This window comes from Martes martes (assembly GCF_963455335.1).
Source record: "Martes martes genome assembly, chromosome: 1".
NCBI classification, from domain to species: Eukaryota; Metazoa; Chordata; class Mammalia; order Carnivora; family Mustelidae; genus Martes; species Martes martes.
Genome location: NC_137888.1, coordinates 40,776,016 through 40,793,466, shown reverse-complemented (window position 1 = coordinate 40,793,466; position 17,451 = coordinate 40,776,016). Strand labels below are relative to the sequence as shown.

Genomic DNA, 17,451 nt, shown 5'->3' with positions numbered 1-17,451 from the left:
TGGGAAATACTAAGAGTGATTTAAACAAGGAAAATTCTTTTACATAACTCAGTGGTTCTGCCATGTCAGGGCTCTAGGCTAATTTCTCCAGGCTAACCCAAGTGGGTTAGCGCTTTTCTGGTCATGAATGGAGCACAGCTGCTCCGGACAAGGACACTGGGCCCTCACAGGGCAAGCCTGGAGACACAAAGTACTTAGGCTCTCCCCATGTCTTTTTATTAGCAGGAAAATTTTTCCAGAAGTCACTGGAATTCTGCTCCAGATTCACTGGCTTTATTTATTCTTGCCTAAACCAATCACTGCCAAGTGATCATGATTAGCTCTCAGATGAGTCAACGTTGGCCACACAGAGTTGCAGAGGGGCTATTTTCCAGGGACACAACAGAAGGTGAAAACGTAAACAATATAGGTGCGCCATTCTCAAGAAAAAGCCAGGAAACAGATGTTGTGTGGACAATCAACAGGGCCTCTTTGCCCAAAGAGCATTTTGGTTTTGTTTTGTTTGTTTTAGCTTGTTTATATACATTATCATAAGCGAGGCACCAATAAATTTCTAAGGAAATCTTTAAGGAAAAAAAATTCTAAAGAAGTTGAGAAAAGAGGAAGGTAGAAAATAAAAAAAAAAAAAGCTCTGCAATTACTAATTTTGACAATTCTTTCTATCATCAACTAATACACATGAATCACTCATTTCAGGCTGTGCTTTTTCTATATTTCCTAAACTCTCTCCTTTTTTAATTTTTTTTTTATTACATTCAGTTAGCCACTGTATAGTACATCATTAGTTTTTGATGTAGTGTTCAGTGATTCATTACTTGTATATAACACCCAGTGCTCATCACAGCACATTCCCCAACCCTCTCCTCATACTCTTCTTCTAGCTATCTGAGCTCTGTAATTAAGTGAATTGGGGCTCATAATTCCTTTGTACTATTTGGTTAGCATGTCAATACTATTCTAATTATACAGCTCCACCTCCCTCTGATCCTTCTTCTACATTGATACATATACTAAGAAAGCTTATGTGGTAGATTGGCATTATCAATCAATCAACCAATCAATAAATTTAAATACTAGTCATATTCAAACAAAAGACTCTTTCAAAGTTGTAATAACATATATAAATGGGCTTTTACATGTGTTGATTGTCCCCTAAATCAAAGAATATTTAACCTACTGATTACTAAAATTTCTGAAGATAATTATACCCAAAATTCGAACATTATAATTCACAGTTCATAAAGACAGCAAATGTCATTGCTATGTCTGCTTTACTAAAGTGAACAAACTTAGTGCCAAAACTTATCCATGACAAAAAAAAAAAAAAACTCTTATCAAAAAATAAATTGTGTTCATAACCCCCTGATAATTTCAGTTTACAAACTTTGAATATTATTTTTTAAGAATTTCATTTAGAGGGGTGCCTGGGTGACTCAATTGGTCAAGCATCTGACTCTTGGTTCCAGCTCAGGTCATAACCTCATGGGTCATGAGATCAAGCCCTGCTTGGGCTCCACACAGAACCAGTGGTCTGCTTGCAAATGATTCTTGCCCTCTGCCCCTCCCCCTCACTCTCATTTGCGCCCTTTCTCTCTCTCTTTCTAAAATAAATGCATCTCACTTATTATGATTATGCATTATCATAAGTAAGGCACCAATAAATGTCTAAGGAAATCTTTAAGGAAGAATTTTCTAAATAAATAAATAAATCTTTTTAAAAAATCATTTAGAGAAAACCAAAGTCTCATTAAATTTCCTCCCAGATACTCATTTGGAGAATTTTTTCCAGGCCTAATGGTATAGTACCATAATTTCCTACCAGATTTCCTCTAAGATTTGAAGCATCATTTTAAAATAGAGATAGAAATACTCCTCCCAAGAAAATTACACAGGTTTATTGTAAGGTTTTATGCATGAATACATCTCCGGGGGAAAAGGGGAACAAAAATAGGAAAGAACATATATGAAGGAATGACTCATCGTTGGGCCTTTCCCCCCAAATATATTAATTTTATATAGCTCTGGTATACAATCACTTTTTAAAATTCATATTGCAAAAGATTTGGAATTTGTATGGGAGTAGAGTTGAGACTTAGAGAAGTTGCCAGCAGTCTCCCAGTTTCTTTTTAGCGACCACAGCTCCTGACAAAGCACCATTATTCATCCCCTAAGTAAGGATTTCTCAACCTGGGCAGTGTTATTTTGGACCTGATTATTCTTTGTTGTGGGAAGTTGCCCTGTTTCTTGCAAGATGTTTAGCAGCACCCCAGACCTTCCACACTAAATGCCAGCAGTGTCCTACCTTACCAGTTATGACAACCAACAATATCTCTAGACATTTTCAATATCTCCATGGAGCCAATTCAAAATTGCCTCCCTCTCTACCCACCTCCCCCATCACACTGAAAACCATTGCCCTAAATCAAAAGAGTAGGATTTTCCTTGCTGTTTCCAACAACATGCATGGACCTTTAGGGCATTATGCTGTGAAATAAGCCAGACAGAAAAAGATAAATATTGCATGACATCACTATTTCACAGAATTTAGGGGGGAAAAAAAGTCAAACCCATAGAAACAGCAGAAAAGTGGGTGTCAGGGACTGGGAAGTAGGAGAAATAGGGAGAAGTAGATAAGCTCTGTGGGTAGAATGTAAAATACAGTGAGTGAAGTTGATAATACTGTATTGAATAGTTAAAATATGCTAAGAAAATAGAATTTAAATGTTGTCTCTCTCACACACACAAAGCAGGGTTTTCAGTTATTTAGTATGCTATAACATTGTTATTAGAATTTTTTCCTCCAAACTTTATATTCATATTTTAGTTAACCTACAAACAGATGCACTGCTTTTATTGGAGTTAATCAATTAAGACAATAACAAGTTCAAAATTGTTTCCAGCAACTACATTTCACTTTTTATGGAAAAGCTGTAACAAAAATATCATGATATTTTTAACTAGTTCCTTTAAAAACAAAAGATCACAAAATTAATCTATTTTTGTTATATTGAAAATGGCACTGGTTAGGCAATAAAAATAATTAAATCTAAAAGCATAAACAACTATAAAAGCAAGGATGTTAAATTCCAACTGGTAACTAACTATGCAGTGCTTTTACTCAAGAATTTCATCAGTTTTGGGGGTGCCTGGGTGGCTCAGTGGCTTAAAGCCTCTGCCTTCAGCTCAGGTCATGATCTCAGGGTCCTGGGATCGAGCCCCACAATGGGCTCTCTGCTCAGCGGGGAGCCTGCTTCCTCCTCTCTCTCTGCCTGCCTCTCTGCCTACTTGTGATCTCTGTCTGTCAAATAAACAAATAAAATCTTAAAAAAAAAAAAAAGAATTTCATCAGTTTCTCATAAAGAAATGAATATTAATCAAACATTTTCCAAGTTATGCTACTTATTTCGTTATGGACATTTTGGTTAACACAATATACGATTTAGAGGAAAAACACACTATACAGCACCACAGGACAATAATTCACATCCCTCTCTCTCTCTCTCTCTATTTTTATTTTCTTTTTTTGCTTTGGGGTCTTGGGATGTTATAAATATCATGACCTATTGGGGAGATTTTTGTTTTCTCCCTGATAGTTTTAATGATAACTCCGAAAACTTGGCCAGTTGTCTTAGGCTTTTTTTTTTTAACTTTATTTTTTCAGTGTTTAAAGATTCATTGTTTATGCATCACACCCAGTGCTCCATGCAATACATGCCCTCCTTAATACCCACTACCAGGCTCACCCAACCCCCCATTCCCCCTCCCCTCCAAAAGGAAATACATAGCCGCAAGGAGATGCACTAGGAAAACAATGAAGAGGAAGCCCAAGCTCATGAGGTTGGCTCTCTGAGGCAACCAAAAGCCAAAGGAAAACTGAAAACTGTTTGCTGATAAAGCCATAGAATTTGTGGACAAAAATGAGGTAGGAAATTGGGCAAGAGATGGGAAAAGCCAAGAGGCGAGTTATTCTAAGTAGTGCTTCTTAAATTTAATGTGCTCAGCAATTCCCTGGGGACCATGTTAAGATGCAGATTCTGATTCAGAAAGTCTGGGGCAGGTCCTGAGAGTCTATATCAAAAAATCTCTGGGGGATTGATATTGCTGGTTAGTGCACGTACCTACCACACCTTGAGTAGTAGAGAACATTTCTCTAGAACATTTCTCCCCACCCCCCAACATATCTCTGGAAGCAGAAGTGCCAGTTTTGTCTCATCACAATATCTCTAATATTAACATGGTTAAATGAATTCACTTATACAGTATTCTCCCCAAAAGTCTTAATATATAGAAATATGTTTTCTTTATACCTTCTTCAAAGGAAATCATGAAATAGACATTTGCTTTGAAATACATGTTAATTTCTTGTTGTTTTTTTAAAAGCATGTATAACTATCTGTTAGTAAAATGTCACTGTGGTTTTTGCTTTTCATACATCCATAGGCAGCAAGTTTCTATAGTGGATAACCTGACGGAGTAATGAAAAACGCAAATTTCTAAAATCAGAATTAAAATTGGACTTGACTTTAGGGTAATTAGTTTTAAATGAGTTTTCCAGCTCAATCTGGAGTTTTGATTCACGTTTTATGACTACCCAGGATGTGCTTTTATACTAATAATTTGATTCCTTTTACACCTATGGGAAGACCAAATTCTGGCTTACTTCATATTCTCTCCTCCAAAACAACCAACCAAGTCCTGATTATGTGATAGGTTTTGGCATTGTGTCAACGTCAAGGTGTACCAGGAAGAGAAGCAGATTCAAAGATGACAGATAGATGAAGTATCTCTGATGTAAAACATCCGTTGGTGAAGAAGAAGCTGGCAGTACCGTAAAAATCAGTATGTTTAGGCACAAAAATCTAAAGACTGAATATCAGCACTAAGTGGAAGTAATTATAACCTCTTTAAAAAGAGGATGAGAGTAGAAGGAAAAGAAATACACAAATTTGTTCCTACCACAGGTATTTCAAAATAACATTTTACATTTTCCACAAGCTATACTTGGAAGCAAGGTATGTTTAGGCACTTATTACACAATTTCGTAAGAACAAGAATTTTCCAAATGTGTATGATGATCCTCTGCCCCCCCCCAAAAAAAAGAAGAAAAGAAAAGAAAAAGAAAAGAAAAAAATTTTTCTCACAGAGTCTTATCAGAAACGGTTGGATCACAAAAATACTATACACTTTAGTAATCTATGTCTGGCTTGGTAATGTATTAAAGGTATATAAAAAGTTTAAATTTAAAGGTAGTCAATTTTTTTTCTAAATGAAATTCCCCAGGCTTAAGCTGACCTCGATATGCTGCAGACATTTTAAGTGAAGAAATTAAAGCAATGTGAAGAAATTAAGAAATAAAGACCAGTGAACAAAGAATTTAAAGTGTTACAGAATTGACAAATATGTCCTACTTGGAATGGTCTCCAAGGCTGCTTTTAATGCTATGACTCTGCAGATCTCTAAATACACACTTTCTACATTACTTGAAATTTGAATGTCTTCTCAATTCACCTCTCCTGATCACATCACAAAAAGAATGTTAGATGATCACACTCAGACCATCTACATGATGCCAGTAATAATTAAAAAGTTTAATTAGTGTCATCAAGCAACTGATGGCAATTGATTCAGAAGGAAAAAATAAAACTTCAAAATTTTAGTAGTTCCATTGGACACAAATATCTGGCTCTCTTAGTGCATGTATTGAATGTACTGATAAATATATATGTCACCAGAAGTAGAGGAGTTCATTTTAGAGAACATACCAGTAATTCCCTGTTCTCTAAGAGGCAATGGACAGAATCATGTTTCCTTTCAATAGTTTACCAGACTCACCCCATGTGATGGGTAAGAGATCCATCCCAGCTCCCCTTGAATTGTTTTTGAATCCAGCAGATTGACTAAAAGAAAACACAGATTACACAAATGTGGTTAAAATAAATAAATTTCTATTTGCCTCTGTCAAGTTAACGTTGTCTGTTGTTGTTGATATAAGGATAAGACCATGTTTAAAACACAGGACTCTTTATTTTTGTGATAGGAATATAAAAGAAAAAGAAGGAAATGGCAAAGGGAAAGCAATCATGGAAACAGTTAAGGAATTAAATTTCTCTGGCTTTTTTGACTGTGTTTATTTACAATGATAGATCAACATTCAAAATATTGATAACAATTTTTGACCAAGTAATTATAGGTTTAAAGAAGAAATGGTAAAAATGCAAAATAGGAAACATCAATGCTAACATGTTATCAAAATAACTTAGAAGACCATTAAATTTAACAAATTTACATATGATTTCACTATGAATGAACTTATTAAATGTGCTTCCATAATGAACCAATATTTCTGTTTGTGATTGTTAGGACATCTTTTTATTGTCTGTGTCCAATAGGAGTATTTTTAATACCACATAAATTGTCTTCTTATGTGTAATAAAAAAACATGCTTAACTAATAATTTCAGGAAAAATCAAAACAAAACTATGTTTTATAAAACTCCCTGGAATAAGCTTTAGTTATTTAAAGAAAGCATTGTTACTCAAAGGCTTTAATGATTTTACTTAGAACTTTGCACTAGCTATAAAAAAGTCTGATGAATAATAAGACACAACATGAATGTGTTTTCATTTTCAATATATTATTAAAGAAAGACAAATCATTTCTTTTTATTTTTTAAAGATTTTATTTATTTATTTGTCAAAGAGAGAGAGAGAGAGAGCGGGCGCACAAGCAGGCAGAGTGGCAGGCAGAGGCAGAGAGATTGGCAGGCTCCCTGCCAAGCAAGGAGCCCGATGCAGGACTCGATCCCAGGACCCTGGGATCATGACCTGAGCCAAAGGCAGGGGTTTGACTGAGCCACCCAGGCATCCCAAATCATTTCTTTTTAACACAGAGGGTATTAATTGGTAATGATTTAGAAATTAAAATATAAAAAGATACTTCAAGTTGAATTAATAATGAAAGGCTCACTTTGTTGATCTATTAAACAATGGAAACTATGGTTTTACCTCATCCTTCCTCTAAATCAGAAAGCAATCCCACAATTTACTAATGGAAGAGGTGGAGGGAGTTTACACAAAATAGCTATGTATTATTAACACAAACCAGAGCAGGTGAATCAATAAATACAATGAGAAATCATTTTCAGTTTCCATATATACATAAATCAAAATACAATGTTAATACATCCACTGCATAAACAGGTCCTTGTGTTGTCAATAAAATATTTCCTGATACATAAAAAAATACCACTCTTCAATCACCCCAAATAGGAAACACTAATCTTATAAAATGTTAAGTAAAAGAAAAAACATATTTTATAGGTGTGAGAATTCTAAATTTTCAAGAACTGCTTTTTAAAAGAAGGTATTTGTTTATCTAGATGAGTTTCAAAAAATCCTCCTGACTATTAAGTTAGAAGACATATAATTCTCAAAGTTAGAATCTCTAAGTTTTGCTAGTGAAAGTACATAAACTTAATTACACTGGAATTCCTTAATGATTAAAGACTTTTTTTTTCTCACAATCAATTAATCCCAATGAGAAGCAATTATACTTAGATAAGAGAAGAAACCAGTTGCTGCATGGATTACATAACGCAATTTCCATAATAGTATTATTTCCCAGGATATCAGTTTGGAAATGAATTGGATGCTTAATTGTACTGAAATTATCCATCAAAAATGATTTTTAAAAACCCTCTACCAATTAATCAATGTTACAGATAATATTTCAGATTAATCAATGTTAGAGAACTTCTGAAAATATGAAAATTCAGAGTAAAGCATCTTACCAACATTCATTCTAATAGATATGTTCAATTGATGAATCCCACTTTGACAGTTCTATCAGTCATCAGATGATTTCTCTGAGTTTTACATATGATTTGCATAGAATTTACAATGCCAATATTCATCATTAGATCATATCTGCAATCCCTTTAGGAGTCTAAATGGTTCAATGTATTTGTGTGTGTGTGTAATAACTGAATATGTACTAAATGAATATGTGTCACTCAACATGCTAAGATAAATGGCCGATTTAATTTCAATATTAGTAACTAGAGGAGGAAAGTGTTTGAGGCAAAGAAGACATGAATATTGTCTCCATTTAGTAAACGACTCATTGGAATGTAGGCTGTTAACTAAGAACTAAATACCCTTTAGTTTTCTCTGATGATAATGAGGGAGAAGGGACCGGACTAATCATATCAGCATTTGGTATCTACTCAAAAGAGAATAACTAAGCCAAAAAGAATTATATCACATTGTTGATTAAATAAGTATGATAAATTAATTAAATTTATTTCATTTACTTGGAAATGGAAATTTAGTGTACTCTATTTTACATGAATGACGAAAACACAACAGCATCATTACCCATGATTCTGATTCTGTTGTCTATCAAACATAATTACATCCGTGCTGGTTATCTCACACTGTTGCATCATGTGATGATCAAATAATAGAAATGCATTTAAAGCCTCCATGAGTTTACAACATGCTATACAGATTCGGTGTTCTTGTAAAATTAATACCTGAACTCACAACCATACCATGTTGGTTTATGAATTGTATTTATAATCAACCATGGATATATAACCTAATAGAAAAGAAGAGTGACATCAAAACACTTTTTAAAAGCTTATGTTTTGAGTTCATACAGTGCCTTTTGTTTATAGCCAAATAAGAAAAGCAGAATCTAAGAATACTAGCCACTTTAAAGTGAATGATTGCTAACCTGGGACTTCCCAGGATATAACCTCAAGTCTCCTGTGATCTGTTGTGCAGCAGTCTGAGTATAGCATAATTGAAATAAGAAAAAGAGAAAGTTAATGGAATTTGAAAGTCAGCATGTTGCAAGTGAGTTCTCTGGATACATCGACTAAAGCCAACATTGCAATATAACATATTGAACCTGACACTGAATCACCCAAGAACTTGGGTTTCTAATGCTTTCTCTCCTAAAATAGAAGTACACCCTGATCATAGCCTTTCGGTGGTACCAACATACAAATGTTGGGACACATGGAAGAAGCAGAATTGTGACATACAATTATATTCAGTTTTTTGAGTTTTAATGATGATTTGCAATGTGGAAGGTTTATTTCAACTGCTGAAAAAATTTTGAGTCCATGATTTTAACTTTTAACCAAGAAGAGTTAGGAATATTCTTAAGGTCAGATGGAGGATGGCTTTAATCCTTTAATAACTGTCTTGTGCCAGATTATTTTTCAAAGATATAAATTGTTCCCTACCAGTGTTCATATTCTAATGGTATGATTTCTAAATATTTTTGTTTTGTAACAGGAAACATGTCATTTCATTAATTTCAGATTATTTTCTCTTTAAAAAAATATTTTCAATTTAAAGGGCTCTATGGCATATATTAACTTCTTAAAGTGATTTAAGCCGGACACATTTTAAAATGTCCTGACTCTGAGCAAAGCAATAAATAAGTGCTTTTTGGCAAAACTGTATTTGGAAATCACTGTCCAAAGTCTGGATGGATATAGTTCTGGGTTTCTTTAACATGTTTTACCCTGACTAAACTTTTTTTTTTTTTAAACAAAAGATGTATAAATGAGTAAAATTCATGAAAACTGCAAGGGAATCCTTTTTCAAACTGAGTTGGCTTTCAAGCAGGCACTAATGTGAATTTGCTGAGCAAAAGGAATTATGGTCTCTGATGGGAATTAGAAGGGGTAGAATGGAGTACAGGAATAAGAACAAAGTAAGAATAGGTAAGTTGGCTCAAACTGGAGCAAGTACTTTTAGAAAGGAGGAAATCTTCCTGTCATTCCTGCCACTGATCTTTACTGTCACTTTTCCCACTCAGCTGGATTGTGGGTTTAAGATGTCCAGGAGTCTTGGGGTACCTAAGTGGCTTAGTCGGTTAAACACCTGCCTTCAATTCAGGTCATGATCCAAGGGTGCTGGGATTGAAGGCCCACACTGCATCTTGATTCCTGCTCAGTGGGGAGCCTGCTTCTCCCTCTTCCTCTGCCTGCTGCTCTGCCTACTTGTGCTCTTTCTCTCTCTCCCTCTCTCTCTGTCAAATAAATAAATAAAATCTAAAAAAAAGAAAAAAAAGATGTCCAGGAGTCTTGCCCTCTCTTCTTTTCTATCCTCCATCATAATGGAGAGACAACCAAATAAATGTCCATTCCTTGGTTCATTTGTACGAACAGTGTTATGAAGAATCATCTATACCAAGAATTTATACCTGTTCCCTTCTTAATAATAATGCAATAAAATTTTTAAAGGACTCGATTACTAAAATAAGTGTTTTCAACAAATATTGCTGGCTAGTGAGGACAGATTAAAGTGAGGACAGGTATACATTTCTGGAGTTTTCACTTGGGGAATCATTAACATGCCAAGATTTTTTTCAAGGGCATTTCAAAGTTCTGATTCATGTGACTATGTATCCACTTAGAAAGACTGAGAACTAAACTAATATTCTGCCTTGCAAATTAAGGGCTGCAAATACGCAGATATTGCTCAAATAATTTTTAAAATTAAATGACACAATTTCTTACTGAAGTGGAAGATCTTTTCAATTATCTAATAACACATCACTATGCTTTACAGCAATGCTATTTGTATTTTATGAAATGCTAGTTGCATTTTTTGAAAATACTGAGTTATAAAAATTATCAAATAATTAATTCTAGGTGATCAGAGGAGTTTAATGGCTAAATAATTTATACTCTTATAATAAGAAACATGTTTTCATGTGAAACACTCAGCTAAGGTGCCTTTAAAGCCAATTGCAAATAACTGTAGAACCACTACAACAGAATAGGAACCCATCCTTTGATTATATCTTGCATTTACTAAAGAAGAATGACATTTCCTTTCCTATTCACACTATCACTGTCATTGTCCCAGCCACATTTCTTGTACACTACTTACCTTTATCATTTTCATCACTTTCCGTTACGATAAAAAGAGTAGGTTTGCTCTAGGTTACAGATGGCAGAAGGGTCCCTTAATCTGTTTCTAGGTTGCACTTAAATGTCACAAATAGAAGAAAATGATACAGGAAGTGATAAATTTTACTGTGGGTGTTGTAATTCTCTGTGTAGTACTCTGGTCAACTGTAACATGGAATCAAGAAACCAAGATGTATTTTCTGACAGAAGTACACCAAAGTTCAGCTGTTCATTTTATTGTACATACTAGGATATGCCATTGAGAAGAAATTTAGAGAAGTCAAAGTTTGATTTATGTACTTATATATGTCAACATAACTTTTACCTACTGTGATTACATATTCTTAATTTATAGCTCCTGCAGCCTTCCTGTTTGTATTTATTTCTACCTAAATATAACTAAAACCATTTCAATAGATTGAGTTAGTATTGTATTTCATAGATTAAAACTTACATAATTTTTTAGGCTATAAATGAAGTCAACAATAACTTATTGTGTGCAGATAAGTTTCCTATAAACTCTGTTAAATTTTTTTTTAATATTTTATTTATTTATTTGACAGACAGAGATCACAAGTAGGCAGAGAGGCAGGCAGAGAGATGAGGAAGCAGGCTCCCTGCTGAGCAGAGAGCCTGCTGCGGGACTCGATCCCAGGACCCTGGGATCATGACCTGAGCCGAAGGCAGAGGCTTTAACCCACTGAGCCACCCAGGCACCCCTAAACTCTGTTAAATTTTACAGGTATTTTGTGTCACAGAAAAATATTAATTCGTGATAATTTCTCCATCCAGTTGCCAGCTAAAGTCATTATGCAAAAATTCAAGAAAAAAATTCTATAGTCCTAGCAGTTCTGTGAAAAAGAAAAAAAAAAAACTTTTGTCACATGGTATTTTAATGGCTTATTTATGTGATTTAGGCAGATTTCTGGATGAGGTGGTATACTATCAACTTACTCTTCCTTATAAGCTTTTCCTCCTGAGCAATAATTTTGGATTTACTTCTATATAGGTCCTAATTACAGAAGTAACTGTAATTAGCTGCCTCATCTCAATCTTTGCCAAGAGCAGGGAGATCTCTTTGGACTCAAAACATAGTCTCACAATAAGATGTCTGTGTTTTAATGACTAGAGTTGTTCAAGGAAATAACAGAAACACAGACCAAAATTCTGCTTGAAACCTGGACACTTCACAAATGGAAACCCTGTGCTGTTCCTAATGTGTTAAAGTTTTCTCTTTTTTTTCCTTCTTAATCTGAGAAATATAAAGTTCATTCTAATATTGTACTATTATGGAGAAAACAGCTATCAAACTATCACTAGGAAATGTGTTCTTACAACAAAATAGTCCTTTCATATAAATGAGTGGGGATGGCCTACTGTCAGTGAAGTTTTAGTGAGTTAACTATCCCAGCTTTAATAACAGTGGCTAGAATGGCAGGTCTCTGTCTCTGTGCATTGTCAACTGGTATTATGAATCATTTAGACAAATAAAATGTGTTTCCCAAAATGTGAAACCTACTAAAAGTAGAATATTAATGATTTTATTAACACTGTACTTTTCCAACATATTTTGCCTTTTAAAGTGTTCTAGAAATAACAGAACTTGTTTATTTCTAACTCAGAAAGACTTTTCTGACAGATTAAAAAGTAAAAAATGAAAATATATTATAGCAATTATAAAATTATAAAAATAATTACTAAGGCAATTACATATTCAAACCTTAGCATATATATTTTGCCTTCACACCATAAATCGAGGCTGCCTTGGAATGTATTTTTTAATCATAAAATCTTGATTATCAAACATCAACTACTAAATGAAAGCTATCTGTTCAGTCAGAGTTTGACTGATGGCTATGAAAATGAAACAGAATAAGCACATTTGCTTTAGTAGAACAATTCTACTACAGCATTTCTTTTAGAAATAAAATACTCCTGGACGCCCTTGGATATAAGGATTCAAAAGCTTGGCACACAGAACAAAAAGTGTAGTGATAACATTTAATTTCAATTTAAAAACATTCTCTGGACATAATTATGCCACAAAACATGTTTTTTTTTTTAATTTCAAAAGATACCCTTTGCAGAATAAATTGATTTAAATTTCTGGCATAAGTAAAATCAGGGTCTAGCTTTGGCTTCATCATATTCTGGGGTACAAGTACATCTGGACTTTACGTCACACATTGGGACTGACAAGCTACACACAAAGACATGCACACATATAAACAAACTCTTCAAGGTATAAATATGGGTCTCTGCAGAGGTCCACAAATGATCCAATGTGGAGTCACATGCTTATCCGTTTAATTCAAAACTTTCCAACTTAGAAGTATGGTATCAAGGGAAAAATCAAGGGAAAAAAAGGAAACTTTTTTTTTTTTAAGATTTTATTTATTTTACAGAGAGAGAGAGAGATCACAAGCAGACAGAGAGGCAGGCAGAGGGGGAAGGGGAAGCAGGCCCCCTGCTGAGCAGAGAGCCTGATGCAGGGCTGGATCCCGTGACCCCGAGTTCATAACCTGAGCCGAAGGCAGAGGCTTACCTCACTGAGCCACCCAGGCACCCCAGAAAACTTTTAATGTATCACTCAAAGAGAAGGTAGAATTCGGAAAAACCTCAATGTGATTTCTCTTGGTAATATATTAGTATGAACAGCCTATAAAGGCTTCTATTTGGGGATCATTCCTTTCTGACATGCAATCATGTTTGTTTCCCATATACCCTCATGCACACGTGAGTATGAATCCATCAGACAGAACTGACATTGAACTTAGCTATATGTTTACTAAGAATAGCTATTTCTGAGTGTTCAGTACTTTCAAAGGTGCTTTCTACTTATACATGTACTTAAAATGCACCCATTCCAATTATTTCTAAAGTTTTCTAGATATACGAGGTAAAATAATTGGAATTATAATTATGCTACCACATGATATTAGACAAATCATTTAATCTTCTCTGCCTTGTTTTTAACTTATTATTATTAACTTTTATATTAAAAAAATATTTTCTATATCCCAGGTGTTCTTTTCTGGGAAGCTAACTGCACCCTACTCTGAAGATTCATACTGTATTTTTGTAATTTTTACATCTATGCTAAAACGCTAATTTTTTATATAAATATTTATTTTGTGGTCATCTGTTCCACCTAAGTTATCTTCAAGGGAAGAAGATATACTCTTCCCAATAATTTTTTTTCCAAAGTCCAGTACATAACTAATAGTCACGTGTGTACTGTTTGATAAATAAATAAATACAAACAACAAATTATAATATGGAACATGAGTTATTTTTTTCTTAACATATTTCTTGATTCATTTTTAATGGTGTTTAGATTTGTGGCTCTAAAATTAAGTTTGAATTCCTAAGCTGTCACTATTAGAGTAGTAAACCTACTGCAAACCCAGGCAAACACAGAATAAAATATTCTTAATTAGTTTCCAAAGGGTCACCTTTAGTTTTTTTTCTTCTCTAATTCTATATAGATTTTTAAAAGACATAAACATTTGGAATAATTTTGGACATTGCTTGTAAGGAAAGAGAAAAAAAATGTCCTTATTCAACACACAAATGTTTAAGAAAACCTGTTCATTCAGATAAAATACAAATAATAATGACTGAAAAGCATTTTTCAAAAAAAAAGACTATTAGGGGCGCCTGGGTGGCTCAGTGGGTTAAAGCCGCTGCCTTCGGCACAGGTCATGATCCCAGAATCCTGGGATCTAGCCCTGCATCGGGCTCTCTGCTCACAGGGAGCCTGCTTCCTCCCTTCTCTCCCTGCCTGCCTCTCTGCCTACTTGTGATCTGTCTGTCAAATAAATAAATAAAATCTTAAAAAAAAAAGACTATTAAAGCATTAAAATTTCAGATCAGAAATGTTAAGAACGCCATAATAAAATCTGAGTTTGTCTTTTTTGAGTTATCGAATGTAAATGAGAATTAACTTATCTAGGGTAAACCAGATCATTAAAAAAAAAACCAAGAGAAAAATACTATTCCCTTTTTTTCTGCTTCTTTAAAAACATTTTCAGAATTTAGAGATAGCTATATTTGATGAAGTTTATACACCTAATGAAAGAATAACAACCCAATTTAATTTCCATTTATAATTTCTATGATTATGCCAGTTCTTTACATTCAGTTAAAATGCAAAACCAACCATAAATAGCTTTGGCATATGAAAGGGGAAAAAAATCACAGTTTAGACATAACCCTAGCTTTATACTATCTTTGAATATTGTAGGTAGATTAAGGGGTCCAGTTGGGGAAAACTTATAAAATTATAAAAACTTATAAAATTAGATAATGACAAATAATTTACACATTACAAATTTCCTCATCACAAATTTATAATTCAGAGAAACAGAATTTCATACCATCTAGTTTCTAAAAGGTATATACTCATTCATAAAATTTTGCCCACAGTGTGGGGATAGTTCCATTTTGTACAGGGAGAATATTATTGGTGGCATAGACAGACACACAGACACCCACACACATATATACACACAGTCCTTGAGATAGACATACAGACACCCACACACATGTACACACACACAGTGCTTGAAAGGGGCTTCCCAACCTAACTTCTCCTTAGTGTGAAAACTACCATTGTATGCAATAAATAAATATATCTTTCCAAAACCTACAGATTTATATTAATTGCTAAACTATATTTGAAAATCAGGAAATAAATACATGTTAACTACTAACAAGCTGTTCACTGTTGCCCTTAGTCACCCCAAGGTAGATAAAGAACGTCTAAATTTCATACTGATTGGAAGCCAACCAACTTTATCATAGACAAAAAGTTAATTTTAAAGCCTTATGTTTTTATCAAGGGAGGGTAGGGATGGGGGATAAAGGAGAGGTATTACTCTTTACTGGGCCGGTAGAATTTATTCATCCATCTTTCTTTATTATTTGAAAGAAGATAAATGAACCTCACCTTAAGGAACATATAGGAAATTCAAGACAAAACCATTTTGATATTGATTAATCAGCAAGAAAATTAACTCTGGCTTATCCCTTTGCTCCTGTACCTTTTGAGACCCTGCCATGTAATTAGTCAAGATTTTTGTCTTAAAACAAGAGACAACTCAGTTTGGAGACTTTAAAGTCAAGTTTATATTTTCTTGAATAAGAGTCCCACAAACTCAAATATAAATTAAAAGATTTAAAAATAGGGAAAGTAGTTGTTGACTCTAATTATACAGAAGCAAGGGGAAAAAAAAAAGTTTGTTGCTAAGCCCTCATTTTTGCTTATGGCAAAACGTGCCAATAGCTTGAGCGGTTGAATCATTTGTTGGAAACATAAAAGATAACACATTAGATTTTTTTTTTTTTGGTACATTACAGCGAAGAAAGCAAGATACTAAAAGCAGCTTTCTGATTTGAAAGACTAATGTCATCAATATGCTGTTTTTGCTCTTTGCCAGGTTAACAGAATTTATTGCAGCAATTAATGCAAAACATATGTGCTGAAGTACCCACATCAAAAATATAATTGCCCCCAACTTAATTTGCTACCTTTCAAAACCCTGTTTTAGCTACCTTTTCTCAATGCCTCCACTTAAATAGAGTACAAGTGTTTTTATGAAAGAGAAGATAAATCATTGTAATTTATTTTCTCATCTTAAGTAATTTCTACATTATCTTTTAAATAGGGAAATGTTTCCACAGGGAATAAAATCTACTTTTTAGACTATGTTCTATTTTCTCCATTACTGACTTCTATGACAATTCCTACAGTTAATTCACACTCTATTTTTATTATATAAAACTCATAATAATAATATTTGTATTATAGTGACAATTGCCTCACAATCTGTTGTATGGAATTCCTGACAAAATCTTTTCTCCAGCATGAGGAGAGTGTTGGAGTGTCAGGAAGAAAAGACAGAGGTAAGAATGTGTGAAGAAAAGGCAACACAGAGATTGTCTTCAATTCCTCTGCCTACGTCAAATTTTCTTTATTTTCTTGGTGTGTCCCCCACTCACGCATATAATCATAATCTAGGAGTGTAAAAAACTATGCCATTTCTAAGTACTCTTTGAAGCACTTTCTAAAAAGTACTTCGAAGCACAATTTTTCATTCCATTACTCTTGGTATTTCTAAGTTACTCTTGCAAAGTCACAGGACGAAAGAGCTAGTCACTAGGATTAAGGTTCAAAAGCTAGTGCTTTTCCTGAAGAGAAGGATGCCTCCCTCATTCACAGGCATTGGCGTACATGAGAAAACATATGAAGTTAAAACCAAAAGACAAAGACAAAAGAGGGCCTGGCTCAGTTACTACTTTATTATGATTTGTTTCCTCAGTTTCCTTAATTGTAACAGTGGAAGGTGTTTCGGGGCTGTCTTAATGATTAAATGCGGTCCAGTAAATAGTGAATGATAATGTAGGGTAAAAATCTTTCTAGCCAGCTGAATTCTGTACAATTATTACCAGGGTTGGGCATGGCACCGAGGCCATATTTAGTCTCGGAATCCCCTGGATTCAAGAATTCTATCTTT

General features: G+C 34.1%; 1 protein-coding gene across 2 annotated transcripts in view; it reads right to left on the bottom strand.

Moving 5' to 3' along the window:
- EPHA3 (EPH receptor A3) overlaps positions 1-17,451 on the bottom strand; it is a gene marked incomplete at both ends in the record, with an annotated part of 354,839 nt that overhangs the window by 329,516 nt on the left and 7,872 nt on the right. For both annotated transcript variants that reach the window (XM_080797891.1, XM_080797892.1), the window contains one exon: positions 5,833-5,897. In XM_080797891.1, coding sequence (XP_080654017.1) covers positions 5,833-5,897 — 65 coding nt within the window. The remainder of the gene's footprint in view (positions 1-5,832; positions 5,898-17,451) is intronic.